This window comes from Lissotriton vulgaris, chromosome 4_1, assembly GCF_964263255.1.
Source record: "Lissotriton vulgaris chromosome 4_1, aLisVul1.2, whole genome shotgun sequence".
Classification (NCBI taxonomy): Eukaryota; Metazoa; Chordata; class Amphibia; order Caudata; family Salamandridae; genus Lissotriton; species Lissotriton vulgaris.
The window spans coordinates 542,865,724-542,878,660 of NC_141691.1; the positions used below are offsets into that span (position 1 = coordinate 542,865,724).

The 12,937-nt window shown below is 43.5% G+C and overlaps 1 protein-coding gene across 1 annotated transcript in view; it reads left to right on the forward strand.

Moving 5' to 3' along the window:
- The first annotated feature begins 12,384 nt into the window (after positions 1-12,384).
- Positions 12,385-12,937, forward strand: part of LOC147722214 (rho GTPase-activating protein 6-like) — a 787,911-nt gene continuing 787,358 nt past the window's right edge. The window contains exon 1 of the mRNA XM_086964682.1: positions 12,385-12,684. Coding sequence (XP_086820808.1) covers positions 12,385-12,684 — 300 coding nt within the window. The remainder of the gene's footprint in view (positions 12,685-12,937) is intronic.

Genomic DNA, 12,937 nt, shown 5'->3' on the forward strand with positions numbered 1-12,937 from the left:
AACAGTTGAAACTCCTCCGATTTGCTTGATGATTTACAACCACTAATAAACATTTTTGGATTTAGTAAATCCATTTGCAGATTCAAATAAACATTTCCAAATTGGTAAATAAGATTGGAAATACATTACGAATTGCAAATTGGAATGGACTCCCACAATATACCCATTCTACTTGTGAATTGTACTCTGATATAGCAATGGTTTACAACTGTAATTGTGGTTGAAAACCATTGAAGAGTTACTTTTTCCCTGTAACGGGGTAGTAGCTGATGCACAAGTAGAGTGGCATGGAGTTCAGTGGTGAAAAGTGCAGTGTTGGCGAGTAGAGTGTCATAGAGTGCAGCGGTGTAGAGTGCATTGGTGTATAGTGGCGTAGATTACAGTGGTGCATAGCAGTGGCCTAGAGTGCTGTAACAGAGAGCAGTTGTGTAGAGTGCAGAGGCATAGAGTACAGTGGCATAGAGTGCAGTGGTATGGTGTAGATTGGGATAGACTTCAGTTGGTAAAATAGTGGCGTAGAGTGAAGTAGAGTGGTGTAGAGTAGATTGTTTCAAAGCAGAGTGAAGTGGTGTAGAGTTCAATGGTACATGGTAGAGTGCAGTTTCATAGAGTGTAATGGCATAAAGTAGTGTAGAGTGCAGTGGCATAAAGTGCAGAGTAGATTAGAGTGGTGTACAGTGGATTGGTATAGAGTGCAAGGGCATAGAGTTGAGTGTTACAGAGAAAAGCAAATTGGAGTAGAGTGTATAGGCATAGAGTGCTGAGGTGGAGAATGCAGTGTTGCAGAGTGGTGTAGAGTGGAGTGGCATAGAGAGGAGATGTGCAGAGTAGATTGGAGTGGCCTAGACTGGAATGGTGTAAAATGCAGTGGCGAGGAGTGCAGCACTGTAAAGTAGAGTGTCATAGAGCACTGGCATAGAGTAGAGTAGAGTGGTTAAGAGTGAAGTGGAGTAAAATACAGTGGCGTGGAGCAGAGTGCAGTGGAGTACATTGTAGTGGTGTGGAGTGTTGTAGAGTGGAGTGCTGCAGAGTAGGGTGCAGTGGCATGGAACAGTGCAGAGTAGAGTGGAGTGGGTGCGTGTGGAGTATGCATAGTGTGGTAGTGCACTGCTATACAGACAATACATTTTCAATTGAACTGACTATTACATTTAAACGATATGCAGTTTTACTCATAAAACTATATAGCGCACAAATGATAATGTGTTGAAATGCCATCACCTACTGTATTGATTTGATACATTAAGGTTTTGTTTCCAGCACCCTTCAGAATTACTCAAAATGATGTTTCATTGATTTGCATGCCTGTTTACAGAAAAGAGCACTTGTGAAAAAATACCAGGGGAGTTGGTGTGAAAAGGCTTTTCTCCTCGAGATGGAATATGAGCAGGGCCAGAATGGCAGTAGCGGGGATTGGGTATTTCCCTAGTGGGCCGCCAGGGTGGGGGCGGTTTTGGGCCCCTGGGGGCTGTTTTTGATACTGGGACCAGCAATATCCGCCCCTCTGGCAGTTTACCAGGGCCGATTTCGGATCAGTCTGGCCCTGAATGTGAGTTACAAACCACAAAGCCAAATATAAACAAGCACTTGCAATGCAATAGGACTTTCATTTACAAGAATTTAAGCTATTGGCATTGTAAATGACAATGCCTTTTTTTATCTGTTTTGAAAACCAACACATTAATAAAAGACATTGTCATTTACAATGTCAATAGCTCAAACTCTCGCAAACGCGAGACCTATTTCATTGCAAATGCTTGTTTTTAAATAGTGTGCTCTCAGTTGAAACCCGTGTACAGTGTTTGAATACCGCTATACAAAAACTAATAGAAAGAAATAAAATACATTAATTTCTAAGTAAATCTGCTGCCATGTATGAGACCATTTTAAACCTGTGGAAAATTATCAGATAGCCGCATCTTCGTTGTGATTGGTGTAATACACATATTAAAAATTATCTATAGATCCTCGGGGGTTGACAAATGGTGCCATGTTGGTGTGTATATAACAAATGCTTCACAAGGTTTCATACACATGACCCCATATTTGCAAGGTGTTATAAATTTTCAGTTAACACAAAAGTGTATACTCCTTACGTGCATAGTTCTCTGACCTTCCTACCGAGCTTACCTCTTTTCCGAGCTGCTACAGGGGAGGCGCTGTGCACCGGGACTGCTGACCTACTGACCTGCTCGTGGCTGTTGCCATTTTACTGCGGATCCGCCACCAGCGCCCTCACTCCAGTGGGACTACACCTCCCAGAAGTCCCAGTGGCGCCGTGTTACTGCGTCACCATCCAGTGCCGGAGGCGCTTTAAATTGTGGGTGGACCCACGCAGCGCGGGACGCACGGGCGTGCTCGGGCGCTGCCCGAGCGAAGTCCGTGCCAAGGGCTGGCCCGTCCGCGCCCGTCAAAGCCAGGATAAAGCGGGGCTGGGCCACCCCCCCTTCAGTTTCCATCTGGCATCTACAAGGACCTGGTTAGTATTTGTTCCTGGATTGCCATTTAGGAAATTATTTGCTTTTATTACTTCTGGTTTTATATTGCAAGTAGGTTTTGGGACTAAGAGTGAACAATGACTAAGACTGCTCAAAAGGGGGTTGTTGGGACTCTTGACACATTTCTTTTACGAGCAGAATCTGTTCTTATCAAAGAAATTGAACTTACACAAAGAAGATTGCCTCTCGACCCCCGTAGAGTATCAGCTGGGGCTCCTTTAGTGTGTCTCCTGGAGGGGGTGGGTTTACCAGATGATGAACCACAGCAGCATCTGTTGGGGCCTTCACTCCCAGTGCTAGTAGTTTCATCCACCCCAGATAGAGCACCTTCGCCCACAAACCCATCTTCTGATATGGTGCTAACACGCCAGCAGCATCAAAACCAGGCTAAGAAGGGGGACAGTCGAGCTTTAGCCTTACCTAAGAAAAGAAAAGCTGGTGAGCTTCTTTCTACCTTGCACCAGGCTAGCAAAGTGGCCAAAACTAAAGGGCCCGCTCGTAGTAGAAAAGACTGTGTTCAAGAGGCTGTTACATCTAAGTCTCCTAGTCCGGTACCTATGGCCTCCACTTCCTCTAGCCAGATCCCATGTGATATGGAGGATAGGCTATTAGTCAAGTTTGAAGAACGACTTCAGAAAATGATTGAACCACTGGTGTTAAAATTGGATGTCATCTGTTAAAGATTGACAACTATTGAGGATCGCCTATTACCATCAGAAGGTAATACTATGAGTCATATTACTGCTTTAAATGAAGCATTGGTTCCTGCCCCTATGATCCCTGCTAGAATACCGGCTAGTAACAACGCTATGATCGGCACTAATGTAGTCAATCCTACACCCACCTCATTTGGCAATCCCCTAGCACCTGATCCATCAGTATTCCATGGGAGAGAAGCTTCGGGGTGTAGTATAATCAACAAGGTCTCACAGGGAGGTATGAATAGGCATCACCCCAATGATTTCCTCAACCTACCCCCGCGTCTACCCCCTACACTATTGTACTCACCAATGTACCGCATCTGCAATCAGGTGCTGAGAAAAATTGGGCCTCTCTGAGGAATAAGGCTCTCCATTTAATTCTAAAACTAGATTGGGTGGTTCCTTATTTGGGAGCTTCAAAATGGCATGCAGAACAAATTGGGTAAGCCCCCGAAGGAAAACCAGTAGAGTCGATTGTGTGGTGGTGAATTTTGGGTCACCCCATCTAGTCAAAACAATCCTTGACAGGGCTGGCTCATGGTATTTGAGAGAAGAAGGCAAAAATATCGTCCCGTTAGGGTTTTTTTACAAAGACACGCAGCCACTGAAATTATCTATGGGTGACCGTAACTTTGTATCACAAGCACAGGGATGGTATGAGCTTTCTGTTCCGACCTTCAACAGATTTGAATCATTTACCAACTTGGAGGACATAGACTGACTGGGTCAGGACACCCAGTCATGTCTAGCCCTTCGTAGTCAGGTCCAAGAAGGTAGTGGCCGTGGTGCCCCTAATACAAGTAGTGGGGGGAACCCAGTCCTACAAGAAAGCAGTTTGGGTCACCAGGTAATACCGGGGCTTTGCGCCATTGATGAGGGTCCATTATGTATAATCAATGATCAGGCATCACTCACCCCAATGTCAAATTCGGAACCAGGACAGTTAATTAATGTACCAGAGGAGTCTTGTGCAGCTCTTAAAATTGTCTTGTGGAACATAGCAGGGCTGGCAACTAAACTCGTTACTAACGAATGGACCTCATTTGTCGAGAAACAAGACATCATTTTTCTACAAGAAACCTGGGCAGTGGACCAGGTATTTTATGAGGGTTTCATTAACTTTTCTAAACCAGCTGTACGGGGTGACAGGGGCAGATCAAAGGGGGTTTATTAATCTGGGTTAGACAGCTCCATTCTTACAAACTTGAGGAGATTGCCACTGACAGACAGGACATCCTTATAGTGAAACTTTCATTTGGTAACTCCCCAGACATTATACTCATTAATGTCTACTCTAGGGGGCAGCAAGGAGTGAGGGCATCAGCTACAATTGATCTTTTTGATATTTTATTCATACATCATAGAGACAATAATAACATTATATTTGCAGGGGGCTTCAACTGTACCTATGAACCGCTTGAGTGTGAGGACATGAGCGTTCGTTTTGAGGAGCATGACCAGTGGCTGATTCCTCCACTGGAACTTCCTCTAATAAAAAAGTGGACGAGAGCAGCACTCCAATTAAAAGATTTCTGCCTGGAACATATGCTAAGAGCAGCAAATGGCTGTACAAAGTCCGACAAATTAGGGATGCCAACATTTAGCAATGTATTAAAAATAAAGTGACTCAGTCTCGATTTTATTGAAGCTGCTTTTTATTCAAAGCAGACTTTATACCCCTTTAAATTAATTCTTGGGTATCGATGTATTTTTCATCAAGTGTTTAAATTGATTCAATTCATACATTTACTATTGAAGATCGTCCACGTTTTACACATTGCTGTACATTTATAATTCACAAACTTATATAAAACATTACTACACAAGACAATTGTATACATGACAAATGGCATTATTTACAAAACAAATTAAATTAGTACCCTAGTACTTCTTTTCTAACAATCCTACAACCCTTTTTGTTTGGCTATGTTTTAGGACTGGTCACACAAGGGATGGTTATTTTTTAAATCATGACTTTTATACACTTATAACCATTTGTGGATATGGAAATTGTGAAACAGCCGATGCGTTTCCAAACCCGTTACCAAGTTGCCGGGTTTTTCATCAGGGCTTAACTGGGTACCTGTTGAGGGATCAGGGGGAAACAAATAAGTGTTTTGTACTTCACCTCTATTCGATTGAGGTATGTGCATCTGATGCTTGAAATTACCTCTTTCTTGCTCGTGCACTTGATACTGCGATTGTTTTAATCTAGAATGAAAGACTACTTATTTGTCTTAGGCTACATGAGGCATTTTTGGAAGAGACGAATTTTAAGAATATGGCCCATGGACTTACTTGGAGAGATCTTGTTTCAGTCAAGTCTATCTGGTCCTGTTATTCGTGTTCAAAACCTTTGACTCTGTTTCGATAGGAAGTGGCAGCGTCTATCTATGGATAGATATGATTGCTGTGATGAGGTGTATTCTTTTTTTATTACTAATACCAAAAAAGGGCCAGCTCCATCCACCATAAAGGAGCACCGTGGTATAATTCCAATTGTCGCACAGCCGATAAATCCCTGGCAGTTGCAATTAGGAGCAAGGAACAGGCCCATGTTTGAGAAAGGAGGCAGGCTTACAAGAAAGCAAAATCCAAAGCAAAACGTGAATGGGGTGAGGCACACTGGGCGGAACTTCTTGAGGCTTGTTCAGGGAGGGATAAGACACGATTTGGATACCTGGTGAAATAGGGGATTGGTACTCCCAGTAATGTCCCCGTAAACCAAGTGGAACCAGACCAGTGGATTTTCCACTATAGTGGCCAATTTGCTAACACTTCGGGGGCTCAGGACACCTTTGTTGTGCCGTTGGCCTCTGTTCCACTTAACATCACCAAAAAGGAAGTGGAACAGGCCCTCCTCCAAGTTCCAAAAGGTAGGGCCTCAATCCTTGATTGGATCCCTGCAGATCTTTTTGCCCAAGACCTGACATCCTGGGTAATGTATATCCAAATTTTGATGAATGCCATTGATGACGGAGCAGCGATTCCTGGTTCATGGGCAGGAGTAGTTATCCTTCCTATTTATAAAAAGGGGGATCCCTAACAACCAGGAAATTATAGGCCCAAAAGCCTGATTGACTGCATTCAGAAGGTTGTGGCAAGAGTAATTCTATGCAGAATGCAGGTATGGATGGACGACTTCCATATTCTCTCAGATTTACAAGCAGGTTTCCGACGAGGGATTAGCAGAGTGGACCAGGTGTTAAGGTTCATTCTTATATATTGGCATACTGTTACTTTGGGGAAGGGTCTTTCTATGCAGCTGTTGTGGACCTTAGGTCCACATTTGACCTAGTACTGCGTTCAAAATTGTGGCAAAATCTTATAAAGTTGGGTATGCCACAGGAAATCCTGGCCTTTGTGGTTAAATTGCACACGGACAACTTCACCCAGGTTAGATGGGACAATGCAGGTCATACTACTGAAAACTTTCCAGTGGAAAAGGGGGTTAGGCAGGGGAGCGTCCTCGCACCCACCCTTTTTTCTATCTATATTAATGGGGTATTAGAATATTTTGAAAATGGCCCCACTGATGCCCCTACCTTAGGTGGTAAAAAGATCCCACTCCCAATGTTCACTGATGACACCCTTATCCTCTCTAAGACACGTCAAGGGTTACAACGTGCTTTATATAGGTTTGAAGAGTTTTGTGCAGATCATGACTTGGCTGTCAAAGTAGATAAAACTAAATTTATGATTCTCCACAACTCTAGCAAACCAATCTGTGAAGTTAGGATGCATGGAGGTGCTTTAGAGCAAACAGATCTTTTCCTATTTGGGAGCAACCCTAGACAAACGGATGAGCTGGAGGCCGCAAATTGACTGTCTTGCGGTCCGACATGCCCAACTTTCGGGTGTGCTGCTTAGGGAGCATAGTCGCTCTTTTACTAAACCCATATCTCCAGTATTGCACATTTACAACACTAAAATGAGTGCCTCTATTTTATATGGCTCCGAGTTATGGGCCCATGTGAACTTGGAGCCTTTGGCAGTGGCACAAAATACTTTTTTCCGGTCATTGATGGGGTTGCCTCAATCTACCCCTCTGATTCCCCTGTTTTTGTATCTGGGGTGCAACTCCATTAGACATATAGTTTGATATAGGCTATTATTATACTGGAGAAGGCTTTGGGTGACTCCTGAACTTGCCATCTATGCTTCAGCTGTCTTAGAAATTCGAGACATGGATGTGAATAATAAAATTGAGTGGTTCAGGAGTATTAAAAATGTCCTCTATGAATTGGGTATGAATCAACTGTTGACTTTCCAAGTTGGCAGCCCATTTCCTAGCAAAGTAGAGCTCAAGGCAGCATACTGGCATTTGATCTATTCCAGGCAGTTTGCATCTTCCAGCAGTCCAACTTTGTCTAGCTCCTTTCTCCAAACTAGATTCAAACCCAAATATGAACCGTACTGGGATCTAGTCACCTCATCTCGTGATAGAAAACTTTTCCACCAGTTCAGAGTAGAAACCCTACCCACAAAGGAGTTCACTTCTAAGTGGTCTAATTCATATCCTAATATCAACAATTGCCCCTTCTGCTTGGCCCAGGTTGAAACTGTGAACCATGTGTTATTTGCTTGTCCAGCGTATCGCAACCCAAGAAGACGCTGCTTGAAACCAGTGTGCTTAACTCTGGGGACAAGAGACCACAGTGTGGCCTACAGATTATTTAAAACAGCAGTGGATGGCCCCCTTGTGGTCACTCTAGCCAAATTTTTGGCCTGGGCATGGGGGATTCTTTTATCTGCAGGGAGGAACAGATAAAACTCCTCCATTTTATTAACATTGATTTAATGTCTAGAACTTGGATTTCTACTTTTACTTTTGTATGACGATGTTCTTTTAAAAAACAAATAGATGCTGCTCTTTTGGTTGCCACCTTGATGTGGTTTTTTAAAATGTACTAAAGTGTTATTTATTGTTTTAACAATGTTGTAACCGATCGTGATACTCAAATCGTGCTTCATGTGTTAGTAATATCATTAATTAAATCGGTCCCCGTGTTTGCGCTGTGATGATGATTTATTTTAAAATCGAAATAAAGTTTATAATCGGTATACTCCTTACCTTTGCGGTGCATACTACATTATTTATGTTACAGCGCCACTTGGTGGAAGTTTTGATTCATGCCGACCCGTTGTTTGCCACTGCTGTGTCTGTCCAGAATTAACTACACCCCCCACGCTTGAGAAGAGACAAAACAAGAAAGACCTAGGCAAAGAGAAAAGGTGGTCGCCCAGCCACACAACCCACCTACCTCACTGGAAGGCACCTGACATGGTAAAAAGGTCGTGTAAATACAAAATATAAACCAGCCTCTATAGAAAAAGACAACAATTGGAGAAGCTCCTAAGCAAGATTTCAAAATGTGTTGGAAAAAAATGACATATAACTTTATATGTATTGGATTCCCATCAATCACCAAGCCTGGTGATACGCTTCATCATTTGGGTATCCTTTATGGATAGTATGACAATCAAGCGCCATATATATCAGAGCTCTTGAGTGTCAAAGGATATGTTTAACCAAGATGAGCAATGTTACGTTTGTGGGATCAAAGTATCATAGTGCAGTGCAGAAAGTGAAGTGTAAAAAGATATAGAGTGCAATGGATATAAAATTGATGCGTGAACAATCTTAGAATTTATTAATGTAAGTCACGATCAATGGTTAAAAACAAAACTCTAGGACCAGTTTTAACAAATAGCTGCCCTTAGCAAGAATGGTCAACATGTTTCAGCACTTCTCGGCCAAATATAAAGCCATGTGCTTTCGTCAGGACCTTTTTGAAGAAAAAGCTACTGCTATTTACAATACTAGAAAAGGATATAGTGTGAGTATAGCATCTCACAGCCCAGGAATCCTCACAGTGTTCATGAAATTCTGAAAAATTAAAAAACAGAAAACAACATACATTTGAAACTTGCAAAAGGAGGGGAACTCTATCGTTCTCTATTACTGTGTGGCTCCAAAATTGTGCCATCACCCACACACCCACTCAAAGGGGCAACATTCCATCTTACCTTGATAAGATAGAGGACAAAACCTCGCCCCACCTGGCAACAGCTCAAGATAAAGGAGGCACTACTCTAAAAAGAAGAGTACACCAGACTAAAATTATTGATATGTACTTTTCTTTAACATTAAATTACAAAGACAAGTGTCCAAAGTGTACAGTACAACAAATCTCCCCAACTCCTGAACACACATATGTAATTATATAATTCCAAAAATAGTACATTGCAGGCTCCAAACCGCGCCAAAGATGGTGTACACAACTTGGCTGAAGCTTTGCAACTGTCAGTAGCAAACAAACAAAATTACCAAAATTAGCCATATTTGTAGAAGCCGATATTTAGCAATATTCACAGTCAGGACATACAGTGAATCCTCTATGACTGCATGACGTGTGTCTAGAGTATAGCCCTGGTGTTTACATGTCTTTACCACGGCCAGTCCCAACCCTCAAAACCCTCAAAACAGACGGATCAGCCCAAACAGCCCGAGAAAGCACAATGCACAATCAGAGCCTCTCACCTTTCCGTCAGTACCTCAGACGGTCAAGAGAACCGTTGGGGGGGCGGGGGGGTACGGAATGGGAGGCTTCAGTCAGTTAAATAGCCTTGGATCATCAGTTCCTGTTTGTCGGAGTCACGAACAGGAAAATGAACGATGTAATCTCGCGGAATTACAAAATGGACTACAAAAAAGATGGGCATTGTAGTTCCACCGCTACATGTTAGCTTCTAGATGCATGGGTGGTTACAATAAAATGCACAAAATATATGAGGTAAATAGTAACTAAATACCTAATATCCATAAAGGAAACTAATTATATTTAAAACGAGAGACCCAAAAAGAGCGGGATCACGCGAGATTACGTATGGAACTACAAAATAGTTTGGGCAATGTAGTTCGTGGTATCTCCGGTAATAGCGTTAACAAATTACAAACAGAAGGAAAGGACCAATCATACATGAACTACCTATAGATACCCAAGGGTCACGGGATTTCAAAGCGTGGCGTATGTATGAAAAATCTAGCATTGGTGCTGAGAAGTATGCCCCATAAAGTAAATCTAGAATCAAGGTGCACACATCTAGGACTGTACAATGACTGGTCTGGTGGTCAAGCTTAGAGTCACAGCTTGCCTCATCCCTGGAACCGTGGTTGGACGGAGACCAGGTGGCATTACAAGTCCTGTAGATACCTTTCTAAAAAATGCATACTTCTCAGCACCAATGCTAGATTTTTCATACATACGCCACACTTTGAAATCCCGTGACCCTTTGGTATCTATAGGTAGTTCATGTATGATTGGTTCTGGTGAAAAACTCTAAAGACTTTGCAAGTGTACTCGCTTGTCGGACTGCTTCTACCATGATGCTTAAGGTGACCCTGTTGGGAGGTGAAGCAGGGTGCTCCACACCAATTTTCTACTTGAATGCTCCCTCGAGCTGCAGTGGGCTGACGAGCTCGTGGAGAGGCACATGTGCGCCTGGAGAGATACTACGTTCCACGGATACGGCAGCCTGCTCAGCAACCCCAAATAATGCCTAATCTCTGCTGATGACAGATAATAATCTAGAAACACGTGTCCAGAGATGGCCAGCACTAATCTGCACCCACCTGGTGAAACACTCTAAAGACTTTGCAAGTGTACTCGCTGGTCGGACTGCATCTACCATGATGCTTAGGGCGACCCTGCTGGGAGGTGAAGCAGTGTGCTCCCACACCAATTTTCTCTTTAGCAAACTAGACAGCTGTGTAGTCTGGTAGGCTTTGACCTAAAAAAGTAGTTCATGATGTGAGCTACGAGCAGATACACGTCATCCGATGAGAACAATGGTAAAGAGCCATACTCCAGAAGCGGGAGAAACACAAGAATAGGAAGGAAACCAATCGAATAAGAAGTTAATAAATGAGATTGACAAGATACCAATAAATAATAAGCAAGGGGCTGCCCCAAAGTCCACTTGAAGTATTGGTATTGCAGCAATAGGTTTTCTACAGCAGACAGATGTAGATGGCACCTAAAAATAAGGGACAAAATTAGTTGCAAGGGGGAAATAATGTAAGAACAATATGGCAACAAATGTGTTGTGGTGCATTAATCACTTGTCAATGCCTCCTTCTACACGTTTCAAATAGTATCTGCCTTCCCAAAAACAAAATCTTGGAGTGGGAGTTTCATAATGAATTCTCCTGACAGACCACCATCTTGGAAAGGGCAATGTAAATAAAGGTCGTGTCCAAATCACTTTTCAGAAACTCTTGGTGTCGATTTGACACGGGAAGAGGTGCAAGTTTGTCATTCTTTGTGCAGAGGTGTAATCCGTGGCCTGACAGCCAACATTCTTGCCTGATGTTCCATGCGGTTGATTGAACACCACTCAATCAAGGTGATCGGAAACGCCATGAACATAAATTGGTGTCTGATGTAACAGGTTCCCATTTTAACATTGTTGCCAGGAAAAACAATATTTTAGAGTGCATTTTATTCACATCTCTGATGTTCTTGCAATTGTATTTGCTGAGATAATTCTGGCTTAGGTCACGGGTTGTATGATGTCACTTACAGTGACATTATCAAATATGCTATGTAATGCACACACCTGATAAAATTGAAAAGTTGAGGTCACTGTTGGTGTATTCAGACTTACCCTTCTTATGACTATATATATTTTAATTCGAATACGGGACAACCAGGTGGTCAAATTACATTTCATAAGATCACACAGTGTGTCCGTGATAAGCATTGTACTGACCAGAAGCCAGGAGTCAAGCCAACAAACAACAAAACATCGTATTTCTGATCTGATAACAGTAATCCCTTTTCATTCACATGGTGCAGGGCACTGGGCGGGCTTTCCTAGGAAATACAGGTACTACCCCCTAAATGGATTGCGCTCGTACTGTGAAGTGGCAGCATTTGCACTGCCTTCAAGAAAGAACGATTGCGCCCACGGCTTGGTCCAGTACCTCTGCAAAGAAAGCTGCGCTTTTCAGCTTCACACAGGAGGAAACGTCGCCGTCATTTTCATCTCTCTGCTTCAGTACCAGCGCATAGGATTTCAAAGGCTGCGCATGGAGCCCGTTTGGGCGAAACAGGCGGCACTGTTGCTTTAAAAAGCAACCCTGCGGGCTCTCTCGAGCCCCCCTCCCCTCGCATCTACACATGGAGTTTATAGAAAGTCCTTTTGGCAGCGCAGGAAATGCCTCTCTATCTCCGTCCGCTGCCTGTGCCTTCTTTCCAGATGGGGAGTGCGGCTCGCTCCGCTCCGACTGCAGTTCCCGCTCTCCCTCTCCCGAGGAAACTTTCAAGGCGCCTTTGAAGCCGCTCTGCTGGACCTGTTCGGGGCCCCGGGGAGCCGCTGCGCAGTCCGATCTGAAGAGCGGGAAGGCACAGAAGCGACGCGGTGGGCTCCCTTCATCCCCTCTCAGCCAGTGGAACATCGGGCATCTATTTTCCATTCAGGTAAACAGACTTCGCGTGCCTTGTCTGTGGCGATGCGTGAGGTATGTGTGAGGTGTTCTGACAGATTCCCTCGGTGAGAATCCACCGCACGTGTGCTGCTGTTTGACGTTCAGGTGAGGGACGGGTTTTCCGTAATCTTTGAGTGGTACTCTGACAGTTAAATTGTTTAACACGAACCTTTCACATTCCCAGACAGCGGCTTCTCCCCGGACTCTTTCTTCCTCTCACTTGATAGTTTGGGCGTGAAGAAGCA